Source organism: Colobus angolensis, unplaced genomic scaffold (genome assembly GCF_000951035.1).
Source record: "Colobus angolensis palliatus isolate OR3802 unplaced genomic scaffold, Cang.pa_1.0 Scaffold41, whole genome shotgun sequence".
NCBI lineage: Eukaryota > Metazoa > Chordata > Mammalia > Primates > Cercopithecidae > Colobus > Colobus angolensis.
The window spans coordinates 16,516,989-16,544,762 of NW_012117488.1; the positions used below are offsets into that span (position 1 = coordinate 16,516,989).

The 27,774-nt window shown below is 41.4% G+C and overlaps 1 protein-coding gene across 7 annotated transcripts in view; it reads left to right on the top strand.

Annotated features, from left to right (window-relative positions):
* Positions 1–27,774, top strand: part of NRP1 (neuropilin 1) — a 158,134-nt gene that overhangs the window by 103,390 nt on the left and 26,970 nt on the right. For all 7 annotated transcript variants that reach the window (XM_011956184.1, XM_011956183.1, XM_011956185.1 and 4 more), the window contains 4 exons: positions 6,164–6,319; positions 10,518–10,662; positions 18,292–18,623; positions 24,888–25,032. In XM_011956184.1, the coding sequence (XP_011811574.1) occupies positions 6,164–6,319; positions 10,518–10,662; positions 18,292–18,623; positions 24,888–25,032 (778 nt within the window). The remainder of the gene's footprint in view (positions 1–6,163; positions 6,320–10,517; positions 10,663–18,291; positions 18,624–24,887; positions 25,033–27,774) is intronic.

Sequence of the window (27,774 nt, forward strand, 5' to 3'; positions counted from 1 at the left end):
TATGGTTATTGTATATCTGAATTTTTATGGAAAGAAAGGAAGTATTGTTTAAGACGATGAACTCTCCAAAACATAGAGGGGCGGCATTGTGCAGAAGTACTCTGGGTTGTGTTTTTTTCTTTCCAGCTGCTTGTCCTGGGTCTCCAGTCTTGCCTATTAGCATGTGACGTTGATGAGAACTTAGCATGATTCAAAAAGCTAAGCCACCAAGATGATGCGTAGTGTTTGATTCGGAGTGGGTTTTATGACTGCTTATCATTTCAACTTCAAAACAACCAGATCTCATATTCTTTAGAGAGCAATACATTTTTTGACAAATAACATCAGTAGTGGTGAGGGAAACATAATAGGTTGTTTAGTGTCCATGATTTCATTCACTTATTTCTTCCTGCTTATCTCTGCCATTTCTGCTCCTTCTCATCCCTGGAACAGTCTTTCCCTTTGTGTCCACTCACAAGCTCCTACTGTGTATCCCTCCATAGCCATCTTGAGCATAGAAGTCAGCTACGAAAATCTCCAATCCCCCCTACCTCCATTTCTCTGTTAAATTGTTTACCTTTCCCTTGATGCTGCATGTGTACATGTCTGTATGGTAATCATGGGTTTGTGTTTTGCACACGCTTACTGCTCTTTATATTCTAACAACTTAATACAGAACTTAGCAGATAAGCACTATTAAGTGCTCACTGAATAACGTCAATCCAGTTGAGTCAGATCCAATACCTAAATATTTGCAGCCACTAAAAATTATGATGTAGAAAAAATAGTAGTGGCACTAGAACATCTATAGAGCTCCATCATAAAGCCAGTTATGGGGCATAGAGGTAATATGACCTTATTTTTCAAAGTAAAAACATGCACACAAATATTCACATGTACTTTGCATGGGAAAAGAAACTCTGAAAGGTTACGATTGGTAATTATTTCCTAATGATGGTCTTAGGGAGATTTAATTTTCTTCTATCATCTTTACTGCATTTTATGAATTTTCAGTAGGCATTTATTACTTTTCTGTATGGAAAAATAGATGCTTTTCAAAGGAAATCCACACAGCAATCTAGAAGGAGGTACAGCAAAAAAATATCTTCAGTGATGGAGATATGAGCTATGAAGGGATTTAGCCTACTAGGCCAAAAAGAGGAAAAAATCATTTCCAGTCAAAAAACAGACAGAGGTTGTTTTGGGGCAAAGGAACTTTTTATGTCAAGACATGCAGATAGAAAAGGCTTATATTCTGTTACAAGCAACAAATATTATAATATGGCTGGGTGGTACAGTTTTGGAGAGAGAGAGGGGTAGCAGGAGAGGCCAACAAGGTAGATTGAAGCCAGTACCATGACTAGCAGAGACAGCTACACCAGTGAGAAAGGCTTGTAGGGGAAGCAGAAAACGTTTCATCTCCTCTTTTAGGTGGTGCAACTGAGGCCTGCAAATTAAACTGACAAAAGACAGATTAACAGGAAAAAAGGCATTAATACTTTAAATTTTACATGCACAGAAGCCTTACAGAAAAGAAATGAAAAACCCAAAGAAATAGATTCAGATGCTTATACACTATTTTAGCAATGTGTGATAAGTCATGGATAAGTGACTTGAGAAAAGAAAGAGGATTTGGGCTTCTAGGGTGGATAAGTTGTAGGAACGTGACTAGGAGATACATATATATACACGCACATGCACACACACACATATATATAGAGGAAACAAATGGAAAATAAGAGTTATTTTAGTAAGATTTGTTTATGCAAATTTTATCTCTGTCTCCACTGATAAGTGTTGCTGTCTTCATCCTGGTAGAGGAGAGGGGGAAAATTTACACCACCTTCCCTACGGGAAATGTATGCCCTGCTTTTAGGCAGAGAAGGGGAGGGCATAGAATTCTTGCATCTGTTGATTCTCGATTGCCTTCAACTCAAAATAATCTTCATGCCAAAGTGGCAAATTTTGGGGGTGGTGTCTTCCAGAACTCTTCAGATATGAATACCAAGGCATGAAGTCTTTCTAGGTCTCCTGACACAGACACCAGCAGTGTGAGCAGTGGTGCTTATGAGGCAGGACTTTATTTGTCTCCCCTCAAACTCTCTCAGGCACTTGAGAGTGGAAGGCAGATCCCTGTTAGAGAATTCCACTAAGGCATTAAGAGAAAGGACTCGTGGAAAGAATTTCCCCGGTCTTAGCAGTGAGGGTTGCATGGTGCTGGAGAGGCTGTATGTTGTTAGAGTTCTGGGTACTATTTGGTTTTAATTGCAGTGGTTCAAGCCCCAATCCTAATCACTTTGTGAGGTTGTCATCTATCCTTACTAAATCCACGGGCAATAATCTTAGGGAGAAAAATGAAATGAAATTTCAAATATCCCTGTGTGGTAAATAAGAGAATCTGCAGAGTTTTAAACACAGCAGGAAACTATACAATTACAAGAGGAGGTTGCCAATGCATTTCATTGCTGTTGAGAAAAGAAAATATCTTTCTTTTTTAATGAGTGATTCATGCATATGCTTTGGGGACCTTTGTATCTTCGGCCTTAGACGTTTTCCTGTGTTGGATACTAGTTAATTCCAGTCAATTGCTCCTTCCTCTGATGTCAGCTGTTCCTAATACTTAGGAATCTTCTGTTTGATCACCAGTTAACTTCTTTCCTACTTAGTAATTAAATCTAACTCCAAAAACCAAAATTTAAAAAGTAGAAAAAGGACAACCAGGGAATGAAGTTCTAGGGTTATTTCAAATCAGCCCAAGCTAAATACACACTTTTGGAAATTTAATCATTTCCAAACTAAAGAGCCATCTGTAAGTTTGACAGGAAAAGTTTATTTAAATAGCTCTGCTTCATGCTCCCTTGGACTTCAAGATTTTAAGGACCCTTCAGCTTGAAAGTAGCTGTGGCATTGGACATGACTTTAATGGACAGTCGGAAAAGCACTAAGTGTTCTGAGAGCATTTGAAAACAGTGAAAATTGTTCAGAGCAACCATTTTTAGAGTACCCATTAACTTTTAGATTGCAGCATTGTGAAATCAGAGAGTTTCTGCAGCAACTTAAAATCACCTGTTTGTCTGGAGCATAGTGAGATTTAGGGTTGACAGATAACATCGATACAGAAAATCCATTTAAATTTGAATTTTATGTAAGCAATGAATTAGTTGTTAGTGTAAGTATAGCCCAAATATTGCACGGGACATACTTACACTAAAAAAAAAAAATTTGGTTTTGCCTGACATTCAAATTTAACTGGTGTTTTATACTTTTATTTGCTAAATCTGACAACCATCAATCACCTCCCCTTTTTGAAATATGTACATGAGGGAGATAGGAAGTTTAAAACATTCATCAAAGTACCATGGTTCACTTTTGAAAAACAAATGCAAATTTTGGTAAACAAGTATAGGCACTTGATAAGAATATGCTGGTAAAATATTTATTTGTTAAATTAAAATTATAAAATCTGTTGTTATTATTCTAAAATATTAAATTCTATTGAGTTCTTGTTCCTTTTTCTCTTAAATCCGGTGAAAGCACACAAAGCCTAGAGTTTATATCTTTAAAACTAGGGAAATGAAATAAAGATTATTTTGCATTGAATGGTAGCCCCATCCTTTCCAGATGAAATCTACTACTGTTGCATTCTATAACTTCAAATTGGTTTCCATGTGCTGTTTTTCCTGGATGTAGACAACATGATTTAATTACTCCAAGTGCCTTCAGGAAAAAAAGCAATTCATGAAAGACAAAATGCCTCCATGAGGCAGGCTACGCATAAAATGGAAATTCTTTTAAGTGATCGTGGCCTATAGGCACTGGAGAATTAATTGAAATACTGTATTCTGAAAACTGAGTTGTAATATGGCAACTGAAAAGCAAGATTCAAAAGTTGGGAGAGGGATTGGGCTTTTTTTATTTGTTTTGTTTTATTTTTATTTTATTTTTTGAGTGAGAGTTTCTCTCTGTCACCCAGGCTGGAGTGCAGTGGCGAGATCTCAGGTCACTGCAACCTCTGCCTCCCGGGTTCAAGAGATTCTACTGCCTCAGCCTCCCGAGTAGCTGGGATTATAGGCATGTGCCATTATATTGGGCTCATTTTTGTATTTTTAGTAGAGATGGAGTTTCACTATGTTGGCCAAGCTGGTCTTGAACTCCTGACTTCAAGTGATCCGCCCACCTCAACCTTCTAATGATCAAGGTGCTGTTGCAATATCTTGTCGATGCTAATAGTTGTAATGTGTAACTATTTTCTGTGTCCTTTAAAAAAAGATTTGCCATATATTTGTGGGCTTTTTTTTAAGCTTCTGTATAAAGCTGGGCATACAATTGATGGAGCAAATAATTTTATAGGAATAATCAGATGTATTAAAATAAATGGAAAATATCACTATTATATAGAAAATAGTAATGAGTTTTCTTTCAAGATGATTCTTAGTTATTAACGCTGGTAATAAGGAGAGTTAAAGGAAAAAAAAAAAAAACCTACTCTACTGGAAACATCTAACACATATGAAAGAAGGAATTATAGGAAGTCAGAGTGGAAAAGAGTCTTCCAAGTTATCCAATCCCACTCCTTCATTTCACAAATGAGGGCCCAGAAGCCTAAAGATGATGGCAGAGCCTGGAACATGGAGTGCTTGCTGCTTAAATCAGTTCCTTATCACTCACATCACAGGGCCCCAGGATGAAATCACAGACCCTCGAGGTTTCAGTCACCCTCTGGTCATCACTACTCGGATGCCCTCCAAGATCCCCACCCCTCAGGATATGAGATAGGCTAGTGAGAGATGAAGGCGAGGCTGTCATGTTGAGGAGCTTTCCCACTGGAAACTTACCAGGAGAAGGTTGCAAGCCCAAGCAGTTGTTTCCTGGAGACATCAGTCTCCCCCACATGATGACCTGGAATCCACCTGCCTCTCAAACTGAGCTGCAAGGAGAAAGGCCACAGGAAGATGTGCGGAGGGAAGAAATCTAAAGCTGAAACAGAAATCTTTACCCTCTTTCTCTTTATTCCATCCCAAGTTATAAATCTATGGCCCCTCTCCCAAACCACAACACCCTTAGAGCTTTCAAGTCAGTATTGTTTCAGTCTGCATTTAATGTGGAAGGAGGTAGGATGCCAAAGACAGAGGGGAAACGGGATTATGTTAGACAGGAATTCAAGTCCAGGCCTCTCCATTATCCATTGTGTGAGTTTATCTTGTTTGTCTTGATTTTCTCTTTGCAAGATGACACATATGAATGTGCAGTTTGGAAAGTATGTTTAATCTCTTAGAAAATATAATGACATGATATTGAATCCAGTTTTCTCTTTTCCCCTGGGATTCAAGCAATCCTGGTTACAACAGTGAGAAGGGTCTTTTCCTGGATTTCCTCCTAACAATGGGAACCAACTTAGGGCCATGCTGTTTTTTGTCAAAAAAAAGAGTCAAACTCTGTAAAATACTTGAATAGATTTATTCTGAGACAAATACGAGTAAGCAGTGGCTTGTGACACAGAATCTCAGGAGGTCCTGAGGACATGAACCCAAGGTGGTCTGGGTACAGCTTGGTTTTCTATATTTTAGGGAGGCATGAGACATCAATCAGATACATAGAAGATGTACATTGGTTTGGTCCAGAAAGGGGGACATCTGAAAACAGGGGCTCCCAAGTCATCGGTGGATTCAAAGATTTTCTGATTGGCAATTGGTTGGAAGAGTTAAGTTACTATCTAAAGACTTAGGAATGTCTGGGTTAAGATAACGTACAGGTAAAGACTCCAGGTAGCAGGCTTCAGAGACAATACGTTGCAGATGTTTCTTATCAGACTTAAAGAGTCTGTTCTATCATTAATTCCAACAGAGATGAGGGTATAATAATGAGGTTTGTCTGACCCCCACACTGTCCTGTCATGGGCTGAACTAGTTTTTCAGGTTAGCTTTGGAATGCCCTTGCTGGGACAAGGTGTCCATTCAGATGGTCAGGGGGCTTAGAATTTTATTTTTGGTTTACATTGATCATGACTTTGCCATTCTTTACAAGGAATGGAAGGGAGGAGTCAGGGACGATGGACACCTGATGGAATTAGGCCCTGTTGATCCCAGGTGGATGAAAGCCACAACACGGAGCCCACCAGAAAAGATGCTTTGGGTTGCAGTGCTGCAGGGATGGTGCACTGACCATGCTTGTACTTGTCTTGTAGGTGGACTTGGGCCTTCTGCACTTCGTTACGGCTGTCGGGACACAGGGCGCCATTTCAAAAGAAACCAAGAAGAAATATTATGTCAAGACTTACAAAATCGACGTTAGCTCCAATGGGGAAGACTGGATCACCATAAAAGAAGGAAACAAACCTGTTGTAAGTTAGGCTGCCACCACGGCAACCAATGCAGTCTTTTAAATGGATGATCAATTTTTACTTGTTTGTTTAGCAGCTTTCTGTCTGGCCTGGTTTATTTTTGAATTGATTTGAAATGAAAAGTGCAATTAGAGGTTTAAATCTGACCAAGGTGTCTCATGTTCCCAGATCCAGAAGCCAGGAGGAAATTATATGAATGTTTCCAAGAAAAGTCAATACTGGCCAAATTAAGTATCAGACTCAAGAATTGCTGTAAGCCTCCCAAAGGGACACAGATTCTGCGTGGGATAAACACTGTCCTCTTAGAATCTTAGGAATTTGGGATTTTGTTGTTTTTCCCCCTCTATTTCTTCATTCTCTTTCATAGATTATTTCTCTCTGTAATGAGCTGGTTTTAGTAAACATCTTTTCATCTATCTGCTGTGGCTCACAAGCTAATTTACAAGTACATTTGACTGCTTCTTGTAAGAACACATGGAACCAAAGGTATTTCATTGTGTTCCCTCAGATCACACAAATAACACACTACCTCTGTACTACTTTCGACCAAGAAGGCAGCACAGACCACACTGTGTGCCTGGGCACTCTGCCCTAGCTTATTGGAACTGAGATGTTTTTCTCAGCCTGCCTGTTTATTTGAAGTTACACTTGCTCTGATTTTCTAATCAAAAGATTTTGGAGAATTCACACTCACCGTCTCCCAGAAATTAAAAGCTTGCCCTGGAGGCCGAGCAAAACACAGGAAACTGATGAGGATAGGAGCAAAGATCCAGGTAGCTTGCAATAATGGGCTTGGGAAGAGGCCAATTAACCTGTCCTTGTCTCTCTTTTGAGCTTTGGTGTACTTGATTTTCTCCTTGTGGATCTGGAACTGAGAAAAGCTTCCTGGGTGTGAAGTGAGAAAACCTATTAATTCCCTTTGATTAGCAGTGAAACCCCCACTCTCGGACAGGGCAGGCAAGATGGAAACAGCTACAGATAGACAGCTGCTCTGTAGGAGGAAAATGCTATGGGCAGGCAAGTTCAAGGCCATTGTTGAGCCCTGGAGGACATGCAACCAGTTTGTCTAGGGAAGAAGAACCTTCCCAGTCAACGCTCATGGAGATGAATCGAGTAAATTTTGACCCCAAGTTTCGTGACTGATTCTTGTTTGGGAATAAATTTCCGAAGACATACTTTAGGTTCAAGGAAATAAAAAATCACTAACTCTAATGAGGCACCTACCAGCCAAAGAACCCAGAGAGAGCTGGGAAAGCTGACCTTAGACTTTCAGGCCATTTCTTTTTAAAATAAGCGCTACTTCAGGAATAGAAAACCAAACACCGCATGTTCTTACTTATAAGCGGGAGCTGAATGATGAGAACACATGGATGCATTGAGGGGAGCAACACACACTGAGACCTGTCGGTAGCAGGGTATGTGGGAGGAGTGAGAGCATCAGGAAAAATAGTTAATGGATGCTGGGCTTAATACCTAGGTGATGGGCTGATCTGTGCAGCAAACCACCTTGGCACACATTTACCTGCGTAACAAACCTGTACATCCTGCACAGGTATCCTGAAACTTAAAGGTTGAAGAGAAAAAAAAAAGAACAAAATAGAACCATGAGGTGAAAGGTCTAAAATAATGTTAAGTGAAAAACTTAATTGGTGTTTCATTATCTTTATACTGGAATGCATGCAGATGAGAGGAATGAAAGGAAATAGCAACATGACCATTTTTTGTTAAGAAAAAGAAAACATAAGGGCTATTTCAGCAACATGTTTTCTTCAACTGTTGTCCACTGGTTGTTTGCATGGCCCAGAAGAGGGGGACTGTCAGAGAGCACCCACAGATTCCGGGGGTGTCTGACAGTGCACGCAGCTTGCCCTGGGAACTCCCTGGCACACAGAAGGGCTTCAGGGGGAGAGGCAGAAGGGAGAAGGAAGGAGTCGGCAGAGAGGAAGGCTTGGCATCTATTCTGAGCACTTTAGCTGAATCTGAATGAAATTAGAACATCCACCTAGAGTCTCATGATTGCTGCCCACGCCACCTTTCTCTGTACTTTAGGGGCTTTCAGCCACTCCCCTCTACCCTCATTCCCACTTTGCTCCAGGAGTGCAGCTTTCGACCAATAACAACTGCAGCAACTCTCTTCATGTTGGAGAAAATGTGTGTAATACATGATTTTCAGCAAACTTAAAACTCCCTCAGTGGGAGCAAAATGCACCTCCCCTCTGCCTGCGCCAGAACACACAGCTCTCCTGCCAGACTTCTGGTCTCTCTCGGACATGGACTCGGTGCCCCATAAGGGAAGCACCATCGCTGGGGGCCCTCCTTCCCTGGCAGCTACCCGTTACTCTTTGTCACACAAAAATGCTCCCACACAGATTGATTTCCAGGGAGAGATGCTGATGTAGGGCAGAAATCAAAAGGCCATCACAGACTGGGATAAATTAGGATATCAGGTAGTCTCTCTCGAGAGATCAGGCTAAAATCTGACTTTTTAAAACAAAACTAGAGACAGGGTCTTGCTCTGTCACCCGTGCTGGAGTGCAGTGGTGAAATCATAGCTCACTGCAGCCTTAAACTCCTGGGCTCAAGCCATCCTCCCAGCTAAATCTCCCAATTAGCTAGGACCACAGGTATGCACTACCACAATGCCTGGCTAATTTTTTTTTTTTTTTTGGAGAGTTGGAGTCGCACTATGTTGCCCAGGCTGGTCTCAAACTCCTAGTCTCAAGCAGTCCTCCTGCCTTGGCCTCCTAAAGTTCTGGAATTATAGGCATGAGCCACCACACCCAGCCACAACCAACTCTGTAAAGCATTTGACCACCAGCCTGACTTTCACAAGCCCTTTCTCCCAGGAGGAAGAGCAGGACTTGGGAAACCATAGACCTCCTTCATGTCCTCACCTGGAAAGGTGGGGAGGAAGCTGCACACCTTGGGTGAGCCCCATGATCCTCCAGTTATGCAGCCTAAGACGAGGGGTCTGACCCAGCTGTGCAGAGAAGCATGGTGCTGAATGCACGAGGCCCCAAACTGAGAAACATCACCACTCCACGGCTGAAGTAAAATCCGGGAAAGGGTAGGCAGAGTATTCTGTGATGGCAAAGTCTCCAGTCCTCAGAGATCATACTGGAGAATGCTACTGCAGCTCCCCCACCCAGGCAGAGTGGCCCCCACTAGTCCTTGTGGGAAACACCCACTGGTGCCTGGCATGCATTACATTTGCAGTCGCATGCCTCATCTTTCTTAGAATAAAATGACTCGATTTAAAACTAGAAGCAGAATCCCAGCACTTTGGGAGATGGAGGCAGGTGGATGACTTGAGGTAAGAAATTCAAGACCAGCCTGGCCAACCAACATGGTGAAACCCCATCTGTACTAAAAGATACAAAAATTAGCCAGGCATGGTTGCAGGTGCCTGTAATCCCAGCTACTCAGGAGGCTGAGACAGGAGAATTGCCTGAACCCGGGAGGCAGAGGCTGCAGTGAGCCGAGATTGCACCACTGCACTCCAGCCTGGCTGACAGAGCAAGACTCCATCTCAAATCAATGAATGAATGAATCAATCAATCAATCTTGAAGCACAAGCCCTGGAAAAGCTGATTTTTAGTTAAAAATAATTTATAACTCAGTTTTGACTTTGACCACTAAAACATAATTTTACCAATACTCAAAAAAAGGATTAAAGTCACGCATTAGTGTGGGAGACAAGATCTTCTGTCAAGGAATGAAGTCAAAGGGGAGAACACTGTTTGACCTAGTACTGTAGCTGCAAACACAACCTAGAATTTCAAAAAGCCAGACCCTACGCTGAAACCAAAAAGCATCCCTTCTGGGAGTTCTTGGGAAAGTCAAACAGTGAGTTTCCATGACACATCTGCAGTATTATTTTGGTCCTCTGGTAAAGTTAATAGTTTCACACTTTTTAGATAATAGTATGCATTCTTTAATCAATATTATCCATGTAATTAGTGCTTTTAAAGGCTCTAGCCTCTCAGAAAATTGAATCGATGATTAGGACAGTATTCTATATTAAACATCATTCTGATTGCTAATTGAAAAAATTAACATGGCAGGTTATTAACGCTGTCTCATCCTTGATTGACAATGCTGAAATTGTAAATACTTTTTACAACCACTTGTGAAAACACACTTTTGGATTTAAATTCAAAACCTCTGCTGAAGAAAAGCACTTTTTCCCCCCATACAGCTCTTTCAGGGAAACACCAACCCCACAGATGTTGTGGTTGCAGTATTCCCCAAGCCACTGATAACTCGATTCGTCCGAATCAAGCCTGCAACTTGGGAAACTGGCATATCTATGAGATTTGAAGTATACGGTTGCAAGATAACAGGTAAGCTGTGGAAGATTGAAGACTGAATCTTCCAAGTCGAATATTGTCTTGTTTTGATTTATGCAAACCTTTAAATACGGGGTGAATAAATTTGTAAATGTGATAATTTTTATTTGATAATAAAAGCATCTACTTTGGATTTAGAGAAATCCAAGTTCAATTCCTGCCTTACTACTCACTAGCAGATTGTTTTGGTCAATATACTTACCTTTCAAAGCCTTAGTTATCTCACCTGGGAAAGAGTCATAATTATTTACGTCATACAGCCTAGTTGTGATGATGCATTATTATTAGATAATGGATATAAAGCACATAGCACAGCCTGGCATGTGGTAGGTATTTGTTTACTGGTACCTTTTCCACTAGACTGTAAGCTGCGTGAAGGCAAGTATCATGCCTTTCATCTCTGCTTCCTGGATACTGACTACTACTTAGTAGATTTACAGTAACTAACTGTTGCATGAAACATTCTCCAGCCGTTTTATTTATTTCTTTGTTTCTTTATTTTGAGACGGAGTGTTACTCTGTCGTTCAGGCTGCAGTGCAGTGGCATGATGATAGCTCACTGCACCCTCAACCTTCCAGGTTCAAGTGATGCTCCTACCTCAGCCTCTTAAATACATGTGGGAGAACATGAGGGCACCAGTATAGACAACTAATTGTAACCCCTATGTTTCTTGGGCTTGTCTCAAATTCCTGGGCTCAAGCTATCCTCCCACCTCAGCCTCCCAAAGTGCTGGGATTACAGGTGTGAGCTACTGCTCCTGGCCAGCTTTCTCTATTTATTTATTTAGTTAGTTTTTTGAGACCGAGTCTCACTCTGTCACCCAAGCTGGAGTGCAGTGATGTGATCTTGGCTCACGGCACCCTCCACCTCCCAGGTTCCAGCAATTCTCCTGCTTCAGCCTCCTGGTACTATTACAGGTTCACACCACCACACCTGGCTATTTTTTGTATTTTTAGTAGAGATGGGGCTTCATCATGTTGGCCAGGCTGCTCTTGAACTCCCGACCTCAGGTGATCCACCTGCCTCAGCCCCTCAAAGTGCTGGGATTACAGGCATGAGCCACCGCACTCTGCCTGTCCATTTATTTTCTTGCATGACTATGTTATATTCTGCAGTATATAGCTGTCATATTAGAATTCCTTTCCATTTTAGTAAATACATGGCCAAAGTTTCATTGAAACAACCACCAGCACCAAAAAACCAGTACGATGTGATCTTCATGGTAAGCTTGAAAGTTCAAAGGCAGAATCAGTTGACCCACTCACTAAAAAGTAATTAAAAACAAACAATGTCTAAAAGTCTTTGAACTACTTTTTAATATTATGTTATATATGTATTTAGGGTATTTAATTTTTTTATTCCATTTTTATGTTTATCCTTTTTAGTTTAATTATTTTTAGAGGAGAAGAATACTGACTTTGGAAGGAAAAAAATCACTTTGGCAATGTTCCATGAAATTATAAGCAATTTCGAGAAGAGCTAATGAACAGGAAAAACTACACTTGTTTATAGTAGAGTTCAGCTTGGAAAGTAAAAACCATCATCGGATTTTTTAACAAAAAATTTATTTATTTCCACCCCGTAGACAGACTTGTTTATTATTTTAGGACCTAAGACTTAGAAAATTCAAGGCTTTAGGGCAGGAATTGAGTGGAGAGGGGTTTGAAAGAAGAAAGGACATTGAAAAGTTAGATATAACCTTGGCTTTATTTTCGATCAGCAGTTAGATGACAGAAAGTTCTAGGTCATTTTCAGAGCATGACAAATTTGTGCTGTTATTCATAAATTTGTAGAAATAAGGCCATTTGAGGTTTGGGTGGAAATTTCTGGCCCATTTCTTCAACCTTATCTCATGTCATTGTATTTTAAAAAATGAGGTAAACTTCATAAAGACTCCAAACATGTTAGTCAAAACTCTGAATTTCCAGGCTCTTAGAAATTTGTGTCATATCCTTTTAGTTGAATAGAATTCTTTTTATGCCTAAACTGTCCTTTTTAATTTTCACAAAGATTTCCCTGAGAGGTAATCCTAGGAATGTGAGCGAAGAAGGTAAATAATTTGTTCAATTTTTAAAAATAGTTAAATGTTCTAGTTATGTAAATTTAGATGTCTAAGATAGCATATACTAATATTTTCATACATAATTAAGTGGCCGTTTTTCAAATAAGGTGCTTCCTTTCAGTTCCTAGTGCTGGTCTCTTAATCATGGTCTCCACTATACTTTTAAATATTTTCTCTCTAGTAAAATGGCTCTAGTCTCCAAATAATTGCCACAGGCAGGTTTTTGGAGAGGCTAACACATTACAATGATACTCACATGGACAGAAGATAGGCAGACATGTCCAGGCTTGACTGTGGACTGTCCACTTAGTATATGCGTGACCGACCATGGGTAAGACATTGAGACTCACTCTGATCTCCATTTTCTGGTCTGTGAGGTTCACCTTAATGCAACTATAATGAGGAGTACATGAAAGAAAATTTGGAACACCCCTGGCTTAAAGTAAGTGCTCATTAAATGGTACCCGTTAGATTAAAATAGTACACGGCACTCAATACATTGAACCTAGCATGTGCCCCAGCAAGCAGAGCTTCTAATAAGACAGTAATTTCAACTTTTTCTTCTTGATTATCAGAAGCAGATAATCTTCATTTTCTTGAGGCTACGGTCCCCTTGAGTGGAGATTAATGAAAGGAGGACTACAATATCCCTGCTGGACTAGATGGTCCAAGAGAGCAGGGGACCTGTTTGCCTCATTTTCTGTTGTGTCCTTCCTGTATGCCTGGAACATAACAAATGTTTGGTGGTTACTTTTGCATGAATGAAGTGCAGTTCTATCCAAACCTTCTGAGAAACAAATGGCTGGACCTCAAATTTTCACCTTGTCGAGTAGTCATAATTCAATCTGGATTTTGTTTAAGCCTACCTAATTAAAAGTTACTGCTTGAACACATCACTTGGCTTCCAAAGCCACTAGAGCCCCAAGTTTTACCCTAATTTTTTGATTCAGAAATTATTTTTTAGAAATATAGTAATCCTGGAAACTTCAGTTTGTCACCGTATAGAGATATAAAGAAAATAAGATTGGAACAAACCAGCCTGCTTTATAGGTGATTGATGAAAGGCATTTTCATTATTTTGACAAAGTAGGCTTCATCATTTTGGCAGAGGTGGAAATTGATGAAAATCACGTAGGACGATGCCTGCTTAACACACTGTGAACTCTGCTGTCTTCTGTTGTTAACCAGAAGTCTGTTACCCGGCACTTCAACACATATTCATGTGCTCCTAAGTCAATCAGAATTCACAATGATGATCTCAGACACCATAATATCCAGAGGTACTTTCTGAGTCATCAAGGAAAGATTAAATTATGCTCATTCAGGGTCTCCCATCGAATACAGTTATTACTTTCTCATTATTTGGAAATTGGTTAACTGGATATTTGATTTACCAGTATACCTCAGTGTTTCCATTAAAGCTGAGTACAGAGATTTACTGTAAAATAATATCACTGAAAATAACCACCTCAATCCTCCATTACAAAACTAATTTCTCCCTTCCATCGTGAAGTGGTCTTAAGCTTTCCCAACAAGGTTGCCAAGTGAAATACAAAATGTCCAGTTAAATTTGATGCAGACAAACACGACATAATTTTTCAGAGTAAGTATGTCTCACGCAGTATTTGAGACACACGTATACTAAAAAATCATTCATTATTTCTCTGAATTCTAACTTCACTGGGCATCTTGTTTCTTGCTTTGTTGTTTGTTTGCTAAATCTTGCAACACCATTTCCAAAGGGTTTGACCTATACCAGGCTGACCTGTACCAGCCTGCTATTAAGGGACAGAGTTAAACACTAGCATCTCATTCAAACCTTGAATTAATTGTTAATGTAATTTTTCTCCAAATTATTGTTAAAAGTGAGTCACATAGTTTTCAGTCAAAGGCAAATCACGTTGCCTCTTCATTTTTTTTTTGTTTTGTTTTAATGAGGCAGCCATATGGAAGGAATAAGTCTCACTTTGCACCATGGATATGTTGGCTAAATAGGGGCAGGACATCACTATGTCAGTGAATACAGAAACTATGCCCCAGCTGAGTCTGCATTAGAAAAAGGGCATTAATCTGGTGACGGTTCTGCTCTCCTTACAGTATTCAAGTTAATTATGTTTTCCTCCAAATGGTAACATCTGGTCTCCATTACCAGCTAAACATTGCCTTTCTAAAAGCTTGTCTGGAATCAGGCAGGTATGAACACCGTGGCCAAAAAATGGCACTCTATTTTTAGCACTATAGTTTCACAGTCCCTTAGTAAAATTGTTTTTGTAAATCTTTTTTTAATCCCGATTGAGTATATTCTTGGTTTTCAGATCCCAGCCTGGAGCAAATACTGTGGTTGAATTACAGGAAAGGGCACTTGGGAAAATGACAGCTGCCTTTTATTGTATTAAGTTGATTCATTCAACAAACATTTGTTGAGCAAATACTATGTATAAAACAGGGCATGAAGAGTCATAGAAAACAGAAAAATAGTTCATGTCCTCAAAGAAGTTAAAATCTGGGGAGGCAGAGAGCAGCATTCCAAAGAACTAAATGTGCTCATCAGCATTTTAGGGCCGGGTGTGGTGGCTCAAACCTGGGACCACAGTATTTTGGGAGGCCAAGGTGGTAAGATCTTTTGAGCCCAGTAGTTTGAGAGCAGCCTTGGAAAAATAGCAAGACCAAAAAAAATAAAAAATTAGCCAATCATGGTAGCATCCACATGTAGTCCTAGCTACTCAGAAGGCTGAGGTAGGAGGATTGCTTGAGGCCAAGAGTTCAAGGCTGCAGTGAGCCATGATCACACCACTCCACTCCAGCCTGGGTGACAGAGTGAGACCCTGTGTCTTAAAAAAATAAATTAAAAAAAAAAAGCCTGGGGGGCCAGGCGTAGTGGCTCACACCTGTAATCCCAGCACTTTGGGAGGCCAAGGCAGGCTTCACAAGGTCAGGAGATCGAGACCATCCTAGCTAACATGCTGAAACCCCTTCTGTCCTAAAAATACAAAAATTTAGCCTTTCATGGTGGCAGGTGCCTGTAGTCCCAGCTACTGGGGAGGCTGAGGCAGGAGAATGGCGTGAACCCAGGAGGCGGAGCTTGTAGTGAACTGAGATCACCCCACACACTCCAGCCTGGGCGACAGAGCAAGACTCTGTCTCAAAATAAAAAAAAAAAAGAAAAAAGAAAAAAGGGACATGCAAATAAAGTGGTGTGAAGAGGCCCAGAAATGGAAAACTGTGCCTAGTTACAGAGAATAGAAAAACAGAGTAAGTGATGTGACATTCGAAAACAGATCAGGATTTTAAGCAGTTCAGATAATGGAAAGGGTAAGATGATGGGGAATTCCTTGCTGAGGGAATAGAAAGAAACCCTCCAGACTCCCAGAAGTAAGGAAGCTCTTCATGTCAATTGGCACTGGTTAAAGGAGTGAATGGGGAGAGAGGCCTTGCAAGAACATGATATGGAAGGCCTGCATGCCTGATTGAAAATGACATGCATAATTTCTAGACAAGAAGGCAGTGAATGTCTGAGTAAAGAAATGACGTGATTTGGACCATGGAACTCTTGTGGAAAGTATCTGAGTAATTAATTCTTAAGGTTCAGCTGATAACATGGACTTAGTTTAATTGCATTAGATGTTTGCCTCTCACTTAGGGGTAGTTATAATTTTAGGCTAACTTTTTATTACATTATGCAGAATTGAGTTGCTTCAAAGAAAAATAGGTTATCATTCCTGCACATGTTCTTGATTGGGACATACAGTTTATAAAGGAAAATAATTGAAGTGTTGGACATTTTGTCATTAAGCCACTGTTGAATTCATCAATGACTGATGCTCTCCTTGTGCTCAGAAGCTACTTGGGCTTCTGAGGTCTATGGTGCTGTTCATTGCCTTCAAAGATCTTACAATCTTGCTGTGGGTATATTACTAGCAATCTTGAAGCCTTAGAGAGCAGTGGAATGCTGAGCTCTGTGCTACTTACCTCATATTTCTGAGATGGGAGAGCTCAGAATAAATGCTGGAGTAGCTTGAAAAGTTTTTTTGAGTCTTAAGCTGGGTTTTGAGCAAAGGCAATGATGAGGATGACATCTATACTGTATGAGAAGAGAATTGGTTAACTGAGATGTGTTGTCAGTAATAGAAAATCAACTGAGGCAAATGGGATGAAATCAAAATGAGGGTCTTGAACGCCAGATCGAGTTTTGATATCTTCCCATCAGTAATGGAAAACCATGGTACATTTTCAAAAGATTTCTCTTTTATATTATGGGGTAAAACATACATAACATAAAATTTACCGCTTTAACAATTTTCAACCACTTTTAACCGTTTTCATTTTATCATTGTACATTTTTAAGTGTACAGTTCTGTGGCATTAAATACAGTCACATTGCTGTGAACTTTATTTCCAGAATTTTATAATCGTCTCAGACTGAAACTCTGCACCCATGAAACATTAACTCTCCCAATCTCCGTTTCCCCCAAGCCCTGGCAACCACCATTTTGCTTTCTGTCTCTATGAATCTGACTGATCTAGTGATAGGCTACTCATATCTGTGGAATCAGACCATATTTGTCCTTTTTGTGTCGGGCTTCTTTCTCTTAGCAGTGGAGATTTTTGAGGATGAGAATGACATGGTTAAAACAACATTTTTCTGAAAAGTTAGATAGCAGTTGGTATAGTGGAGATTCAGACTGGGGTCTGGGAGGCCAACCAAGAGCTCATGTAGCACCCTGGCCAGAGCGCTCGGATCGGGATAAATCCAGAAGAAGGGAAGGAGGCGACAAGGGTTTTGTTGCTTTCTTTTACTTAACAAAAACACAACAAGATTTGGCAGCCAAATGGAAATGACAAGATGACTAGGCAGGAACTGGATGATTGGTGATGCCACCAATTAAAAGACAGGGTTCAGTGAAAGGATGCAGTATCCAGGGAAAGGACTGTCTTAGTCTGCTGATGGTACATTTGAGATGACAATGAGACATTCTTGTGGAAAGTCCCCAATGCAATTAGAAATACGGGTGGGGAGAAGGGTTGCAGGGGATTGTGGTCACTATTCTTCCACACTCAATTCAAACGTCACCTGCCCTGGGAGGTCCTCTCTTACCCCTGAAGGCTAAGTCATGCATTTCTTCTCTTTACCTCTGCATCACTGTCTCTTTACCTTCGTTTTAGCAACTTTCCTGCTGTTGGAATAACTTCTATGCGTATCTCCAATCCATCACAAACTATGAACTTCTCTGAAGCAGGGCCAGTACTTGATCCAGGGATAAATTCTGGATACCAAAGAGATTGAAATATGAATACTAAACTTAGAAGACCTCATAGCGGGGGGAATGTATCTTTTATTGAAGATTTGCCTTACTGGGATGTGAGTGTAGAGACGGGAATTCTGACAGCATAGGAGGAAAGTTTGAGGGAGGGAAGAGTTACTGTAAAATAATCCAGAGACTGAAAATTGCATTTGATTGGGTACAAAGTCATGTCTTTATTCCATATGTTGTATTTTCTTTCTTAGCATGGAGTCGCCCAGAAAATCATTTTGCATTATCTATTTCATTTCACCTCCCAGATTATCCTTGCTCCGGAATGTTGGGTATGGTGTCTGGACTTATTTCTGACTCCCAGATCACATCATCCAACCAAGGGGACAGAAACTGGATGCCTGAAAACATCCGCCTGGTAACCAGTCGCTCCGGCTGGGCACTGCCACCCGCACCTCATTCCTACGTCAATGAGTGGCTCCAAATAGACCTGGGGGAGGAGAAGATCGTGAGGGGCATCATCATTCAGGGTGGGAAGCACCGAGAGAACAAGGTGTTCATGAGGAAGTTCAAGATCGGATACAGCAACAATGGCTCCGACTGGAAGATGATCATGGACGACAGCAAACGCAAGGCAAAGGTGAGGGCTGGGGACTGGCAGGAAGTCGTCCGTCGCGTCCTTAATTTCAATCAAGGGCCTCTGGCATTCTCCAGAGGAAGGGCTTCTTTTTTTTTTTCTTTTTTTTTTTTTGAGACGGAGTTTTCGCTCTTGTTGCCCAGGCTGGAGTGCGATCTCGGCTCACTGCAACCTCCGCCTCCCAGGTGAGTGATTCTCCTGCCTCAGTCTCCCGAGTAGCTGGGATTACAGGCATGTGCCACCACACCAGGCTAAGTTTTTGTATTTTTAGTATAGACGGGGTTTCCCCATGTTGGTCAGGTTGGTCTCGAACTCCCGACCAGGTGATCTGCACATCTCGGCCTTCCAAAGTGAAGGGCTTCTTCTTATTCCCTTCCAGCCAGGACATCAGAGGAGGTGTGTCATGGGGTCAGTAAGATCCTTGATTCTAGGAAGACTAGAATATGGCATGAAAAGCGATGTCTGAGATCACATGCAAAAGAATTGCATTGCTGGTCCCATTCTCTGCCTGGAGGGAAGGAGGGACAGCTCAACAGGCAGACAGGAGACAGGGAAGCCCGGGGCTGACAGCAGCTATCCAGCCAGTGCTCAGAATCCCTTGCAGACACCTCTCAGTCATTTGGGTCTGCCCTTCCCCCATCTCTCACCTACTTGTAGTTTAAGTGCTTTGTTTTTTTATATACGTTTTAATTGTGGGCCAGGCGCAGGCGCGGTGGCTCAGGCCTGTAATCCCAGCACTTTGGGAGGCTGAGTCAGGCTCATTGTCTGAGCTCAGGAGTTGGAGACCAGCCTGGACAGCACAGTGAAGCCCCGTCTCTACTAAAATACAAGAAATTAGCAGGGTGTGGCAGCATGTGCCTGTAGTCCTAGCTATTCCGGAAGCTGAAGCAGGAGAATTGCTTAAACCCGGGAGTCGGAGGTTGCAGTGAGCCAAGATCGCACCACTACACTCTAGCCTGGGCAACAAAGTGAGACTCTGTCTCAAAAAAAAAAAAAAATTTAATTGTGATAAAATACACATAATATACAATTTCCCATCTTAACCTTTTTAGTGTGCAGTTCAACAGTGGTAAGTATGTGTATATTGTGCAACCAATCTCTAGAACTTTCTCATCTTGCAAAACTGAAATTCTATACCCATTAAGCAACAACTCCCAGTCCCCCTGCCCCCAGTCTCTGGTGACCACCTCCACTTTCTGTCTCTGTGAATTCAAACCATTTTAGGGACCTCATACTGTATTTGTCTTTTTGTGATTGCTTTATGTCACTTAGGATAATGTCTTCACAGGCCATCGGTGTTGTAGCATTGTGTCAGAATTTCCATCCTTCACAAGGCTGGATAATATTCATTGTCTGTTTATAGCACACTTTGTTTATCCATTCACCCACTGATGGACAGTTGAGTTGCTGCCATCTTTAGCTGTTGTGAATAATGCTTAAGTATATTTCTTTTTTTTTCGAAATGGAGTCTCGCTCTGTTGCCCAGGCTGGAGTGCAGTGGCACAATCTCGGCTTACTGCAAGCTCCGCCTCCTGGGTTCAAGTCATTCTACCTCAGCCTTCCGAGTAGCTGGGATTACAGGTGCCTGCCACCAGCCAGCTAATTTTTTGTATTTTTAGTAGAGACAGGGTTTCACCATGTTAGTCAGGATGGTCTCAATCTCCTGACCTCATGATCCGCCCACCTCGGCCTCCCAAAGTGCTGAGATTACAGACGTGAGCCACCGTGCCTGGCTTTAAGTATATTTCTTTACACATTGAACCCTTTTAAGATGCAGTAGGCTTTTGATAATCCAGTGAAAAGAAAAGGAAATCTCAACACAAAAATATTCCAACATTCACCAAAATGCACGGTATAATTTTTTTCCACCAAACAGATCTGCCTCAGTCATTATATTTTACTTAGAGTAATGGCTAAATTTATTTGAGAGCATACAACAGCAACTTGGAAAGGATACCCTGGAGTGTGCTAGATGGCCCAGAAGCTGGTTTAGGATTCAAATATGGACCAACCTACAGACAGCCAGCAGTTTAAGTTCTGTGTGCAGTGTGGGAATTATATTCAGCAATGATATTTCTCATACCAACACAATTGACCTTTCGGTCTTAGCCTTTCCTTCCCTTCTTTGGCCAGGACCTACTCCTCTTGTGAAAAACAGATTTTAGCTTATTGAAGGGAATATTACCCTCACTCCCTCTCTAAGCAAGTGTGGGAATTTGGCTTAATATAGTGACTCAGGCCAGAGGCATTGTAGGCAGCAAAGAAGCCAGGCTGTGCCACCAGCTCCCACTCCCTCCAGATGTGAAGACTCCAAGGAAACCGCCGGCTACCACTAGCGCAGCAGGCCACTGACAGGGCTGGGTGCCATCAGAAATATCTGAATCTCTCTCCCATCACTCCCTTCCTGAACTTGTGGTTTCCAAAATATTTTCAGTGTTATATTTATATCTCTGTGCAGCTACCTTTTTTCTTGTCTCCAGTTCATTTTCCCCTTTTGTGCCTTGTTTGGGGGGAAGAAAAAGTAAAAAAAAATCAGAAACTGGAGTTCCCTTCTGAGTGGATCTTTTCTGAGAAGCAGTGAACTCTGACTGCATCAGAAAGTGTGAATATGCTGCAAATCAACAACTTCCTGCTGCTGGCGACAGCGGCGTGTGCTGGTGTGACATGTTCTTCAACACTAGGGCTCTGAGAGAGAAAGAAAACAAGTCACCATATGCTTTTGATAGGATGCATCACTTCCCTGTCTCTATATAATTCATGCGTCTGCAACCAGATCTAAAGCTATCACTCTTCTGTAGTAAATCCAGCACTGAATTCCCTGAGAAGCCAACACACATCTTTCAACTTTCACAAAACACTCAATTCAAGATTGGTTGAACGTGTTGGGGTTTATTTCTAAAATATGATTCTATCCATCATTATCATCTTCCTATGATATTGAAAACCATAAAAGCTTCTTCGTTGTTTATATACAGCCTAATCTATGATTCCTTAACACACCCTTCCAGTGAAATAAAATCTCTAAGACAAAAAAAGAAATGGGTGAAAATCTTCCATTTTAGAGCGGCACATGGTTTTTAATTATATGAAGATTTTTAAAACATGCTATATTTAATTTTACAAGTGAAGGCTACCTCTTAAGATGCCAAGTACCTTTTATGTAAAAGTAAAATGAGCACTCTGTTTTGTGAAATCCACAGCACTTGGATGGATTTAAATTTTCAATGCCCTTTCCTCACTCTCTACCCCAAAAATAGTGTGTAATGGGCAAGCTATATCAGAATCTTTGCATTAACTAGACTTTTTAGCAACAGAGAGAAGGTCCAAACACCCTAAGTCCTCATCTTCTAAAACATAATTAGCAACAGAACACAAAGAATTCATAAGTAAGTTTGTTATATCAGTTAGCCTAGTTCCATATGGGTTTTCATTGCTAATATTCTTCCCAGCTCAGCACTGACAGCTTTTATAATGTATTTACATTGTGTTAATTCTTTGCTCAAGTTAAAATGAAGAGATGAGCCTGGGATTCCATAGATATAAATGCTTTTCTCCTATGATCTTTGGAGGTATGTTAACATAGACAGAACTTGCGTATGTAGTAATGGTATTTTCATTATAATTAGTATCTTACTGACAACAACTTAATTGGGCCTAACAATAATATGTGTCAGAGTCTCAATTACTGGCAGCAATTGCAGTTCTATAAAGAGTGCAGAACCCCGATAGTGAATTTACTTTTGATAAAAAAAAAAAAAAGAAAGCAATTTTAATTGGAAGAGGCGGGCCTGTATTAGCAATGCATTTTTAAACTCCTAGAGGCTTTTCTGAGTTGGGAAAGGCCAATTAATTTACTTCTAGAACTCAGAAACCTGCTGATTCTGTTGCAACCTACCCAATCTGTCTTCACTGACATGCTTCCACTGTTTTGTTATGACATTTCCACCACTGAACAAGCACATATTAGGCTGTTTTTTGATGTCCTGACACAGCTACTGGGCATGGCTCCACTCCTGACTGGCATGGCCTGGGGCCGGCCAGCCACTCCATCTGATCTACCAGGTCTACTAGTCCAATTTGCATCAGATTAAAGACAAATTAATGAAACTAAATGTGTGGCCTTGGGCATAGATGTTTCTTGGACCATGGTGTTTTCACCTATTAAAATCAGGAGACTGGGCCGGCTCGGTGGCTCACGTCTGTAATCCCAGCACTTTGGGAGGCTGAGGTGGGCGTATCACCTGAGGTCAGGAGTTCAAGACCAGCCTGGCCAACATGGTGAAACCCTGTCTCTACTGAAAATACAAAAATTAGCCAGGCATGGTGGCGGGTGCCTGTAATCCCAGCTACTCTGGAGGCTGAGGCAAGATAATCGCTTGAAGGTTATCTTCAAGGTTGCAGTGAGGCAGAGGCAGTGAGCTGGAGGCAGAGGTTGCAGTGAGCTGAGATCGCACCACTGCACTCCAACCTTGGTGACAGAGCGAGACTCCGTCTCTAAAAAAATAAATAAATAAATGAGGAGACTGGACTAGATGGCTTGTAAGGACAGAGGCATCATCATGGTGTGGTTAAGGGCGCCAGTTAAGACCACCTAGATTTGAGTCCTGGCTCTGCCACTTGCTGTGTGTATGGCCATGGGCAAATGACATGACAACTCTATGCCTCAGTTTCCTTGTCTGTAAAAGGACCATAATATAGAATTTACCTCATGGAGAATTTACCTTCATTTGGAAAATTAAATGTAACATGTTTTTAAAGTCTCTGAATAGTTAAAAAATACGTGGCCAGGCATGGTGCTTCATGCCTATAATCCCAGCACTTTGGAACGCCAAGGCAGGCAGATCACTTGAGGTCAGGAGTTCAAGACCAGCTTGGCCAACATGGTGAAACCCCATCTCTACTAAAAATACAAAAATTAGTTGGACATATTGGTGTGCACCCACCTGCAATCCCATCTATTTGGGAGGCTGAGACAGGAGAATTACTTGAGCACGAGAGGTGCAGGTTGCAGAGAGTCAAGATCACACCACTGCACTCCAGCCTGGGTGACAGGGCGAGACTCTGTCTCAAGAAAAAAAAAAAAACTGCTGCTCTAAAATGGACCATTTTATCCGTTTTCTTTTTCACCTTAGAGATTTTTTTCAGTGGAAAGGTGTGTTAGGAATCATAGATTAGGTTCTATAGAAACAACTGAGAAACTTTTATGGTTTTTCAATATTATAGGAAGATGACAAAATGAGTAGTTCTGAGGATTAAATGAATTAATAGATTTTAAGCAGTTAGAACAATGCCTTACTCTATCAAACGTCATGCAATGTTTGATATCTAAAAGGACATTCCTTATGATGAGACAATTTTCTTTTCCTCCTCCCCCTCTGCCTTCTCCCATTTGGAATGGGATTAAGAATTATGCTGGACAAAAGGACACAAGGAGGCTCATCCATTTCTTGAAAAGGAAAACAGGGCTAGTTGTTGCTCCATCTTCTCAGAATTCCAGAAAGGATTTTGATCTATCTGGGCATGTGAAAAGGAAACTAAGCCAGTAGCAGCACTGGCAGTGGGTGGCCACGCTCCTGAAAACTGTCACAGGGACTTCAAGCTAGGAACACACTTCAAAAGAGGTGCCAACTCATGCCAGGAGCAGTGGCTCACACCTGTAATCCCAGCACTTGGAGAGGCCAAGCCAGGAGAATCTCTTGCAGCCAGGAGTTTGAGACCAGCCAGGGCAACATGGTGAGACCCTGTCTCCACAAAAAATTAGCTGGGCATGGTGGTGCACGCCTGTAATCCCAGCACTTTGGGAGGCTGAGGCAAGCGAATCACTTGAGCCCCTAAGTTCAAGACCAGCCTGGGCATCATGGTGAAACCCCATCTCTGCAAAAAATACAAAAGTTAGCTAGGCATGGTGGTGGGTGCCTGTAGTCCCAGCTACTCAGGGGGCTGAGGTGGGAGGATCACTGAGCCCAGGGAGGGTGAGACTGAAGAGAGGTGCAATTGCACCATTGCACTCCTCCCTGGGTGACAGAGTGAGACCCCATCTCAAAAAATAATAATAATGAATAAATAAATAAATGCCATCACTTCTTAGAGAAGCTTTCATTGTTGTTTCCTTTCTCATTTATGAAAGAGATGCCCACCATTTACAAAGTGGTAGAATGAAGCCTATTTCTCTGCCCTGTTCAGAGTCCTGATGGAGGGAAGAGGCAGTTGCTAAAAGGGAGCACTTTTTTTTTTTTCTTAATGCCCTGTGTTTTTCATGCTTCACAGTCTTTTGAGGGCAACAACAACTATGACACACCTGAGCTGCGGACTTTTCCAGCTCTCTCCACGCGCTTCATCAGGATCTACCCCGAGAGAGCCACTCATGGCGGACTGGGGCTCAGAATGGAGCTGCTGGGCTGTGAAGTGGAAGGTAATTACGATCTCCAGAGTTACTTCTCATTCCTTTTTAAATTTCCTCTTCCATGCGTTTATGCCCCTGATGGTGCCTTTGCAAATTGCCTGCCCTTTTCCCTTGGGAGGCCCCATATCTCGGTGCCTGCCCATCAGTGAGGCTCAAAGCTCTAACACATGTCACGAGGCAGCACCTTCACAGTCCTACTTTTGTCTTGGGTTGTTTGCATGACTCTCCTTGGATTATATGAGATTGTCTCTCTTTACTTAACAAAAAGAGATAATTTATAGAGTTGAAATTCACATAACATAAAATTCACCACAACTCGGTGGCGTTTAGCACATTTACAATTCAGTTGTACCAACTCCCCTCTTTCTAGTTCCAAAATATTTCCATCACTCCAGAGGAAAACCCCTTACCCAGTAAGCAGGCAACTTCCGTCAACCCCTGGCAACCACTTTTGCCTTTTAAATATTATTTAAAGGTCGATATCTGATCCAGTTTCTGTCTGCAGTGTTGATTACCAGCACATAGAAACAGAAAGCAGCCTTTGACAGACTAAGACATCAAGACATTATCCTGGATGAATATCTTAGGCTGCTGCAGAGAAACAGAACTTTACATGAGACAACGTGTCCGAAAGTAGAGCGACGTTACTGCCTACACTTAGATTATTATACGAAGGTCATATCAAGTACAAATTCAGTCAACACGCTGACCCCATGGCTGCACTCTCTTTGAACATATAATGAATGAAATGAATGTTTTGAGTTGGTTATTGTAGCGTTTAATATATTTATGCACTAGAATCCCCATCTGCCTTAGATTTGGACATAAATGAGTAACCTACACCAGTTTTTCTAGCCCCATAGAGGTCTTGCTCCAGCCTAGCTTCAAGAACGACTATTGTTGGCATCCAGATGTTAATCAGCCGAGCATATATGCTCACAGTTGTTTTGAAGAATGCTTTTTAATGTCACCTTATTGCAATTTTAAAATTATTTGTGTCTTGAGCTACCAAATATAATTATATTCCTGAGCACATTAAATACCATAAAACTTTACTTATGCATGATAGAATCTTCAACTATCAATCACCATACTCCTGAATCATTCATAGCTACTTTTCCAATGTGTTTATTTAAAAGCAGGCCATTTTCTCCCATTCTTTACTGTGTAGTTGTTTCCATATCTGTAGTCATGCCCCAGACACCTAAATTATCCAGGCACTATCAACACAGACCAAGAATGTCCATGTGCCAGCACTTTGGCAAAGGATGCCAAGAAAAAGAAGGAATGGGTGAACTCCATTCACTGCAGATGCATTCATTCAATTCACAGAGAAACGTGGTCATCTGGAAAGGGAGTCTGCTCTCAGGATGCGAAATCTGTAGCCTGGATTCTGGAAGGCGATGCTGATTTAGGAGGTGGAGTGAATGGAGGGTTGAAAAGATAGCCTGCTGGAAGTTTTGAAAGCACTCTTGCAAAAATTGTAATGAGAACGTGATGACAGTGAAAGAGATCTGACCTAACTGACTCCATCTTGCTTCTAACCTCCAAGCTGTCCTTGTTCATTCCTGGGCGTAGGCCAAACTAACTTTAGGAGGAACTTATGGTTTAACTTTGAAACAAAGACAATAACAGCTCTTTCCCAAAACAAACCCCCTTCCTGCCTGGGTACTAGATTGCCTTTGCAAGGCTAACGAATTAGCCACAAAATTAGAAATTATGGTTTAGGGGGAAAAAAATGAAATTATAGTTTAGGGGTCATGTAGCTGGAGGCTGCAAGATTCTGAACCTCCCCAAATTGTTCCTGGGGATAATGTCACTGTTGTAAAATCTAAGATCAGGGCTTCAGATATCTTGCAGACCCTGTAGTTGACGGATCAGCTGGCACTACCCAGATCGATCAACTGGCTCATCCTGCCTTGTGTCCCCACCAGAAATTGACTCAGCACAAGAGGACACCTTCGACTCCCTGTGATTTCATCTCAGACCTGACCAATGAGCACCTGCCACTTTTCAACCCCTACTCACCAAATTATCCTTCAAAACCTCAACCCCAAGTAATAATAGAACCCTTATCTCCCATACAGTTGTCTCTGCATGAATTAAACTCCTTCTCTATTGCAATTCCCCTGTCTTGACAAATCAGCCCTGTCTAGGCAGCAGGCAAGGAGGACTCATTGGGAAGTTAGAGCTTCCACTCTCTAGTGTCACTTCTGTAGTGAGGTAGAAATGATCGGTGAAGGAATTTGCCTACAGATGTTTCCAAGCACTCACAAAAGTGAGGACATTGCCCTGGGCCGTATGTGAAACAAACATCTGGGGAAAGTAATGTCAAAGCTTTTTGATATGATTGGTGAAAAGAAATGCTTTTCTTCTCCCTTCAATCAGTAACAGGCCCTTATTAAACATCTACTCTGTGCCTTGTTCTAGGGGAGACACCTTAGGGAATGCAGGAGAAAGATGCAGTCCACTCCAGCCTCCCAGGAGTGTCTGTCCTAGGTGCTAGCACTTATATTTAAGAAATAAAGAACCACAGGCTGGGTGCAGTGGCTCATGTCTGTAATCCCAGCTACTTGTGAGGCTGAGACAGGAGAATCTCTTGAATCAGGGAAGCGGAGGTTGCAGTGAGCTGAGATCACGCCATTGCACTCCAGCCTGGGTGACAAAAGCGAAACTCCAAATCAAAAAAAGAAAAAAGAAATAAAGAGCTCCAGAAGATAATATATTTTCAAATAGTAAAACTGGAACATA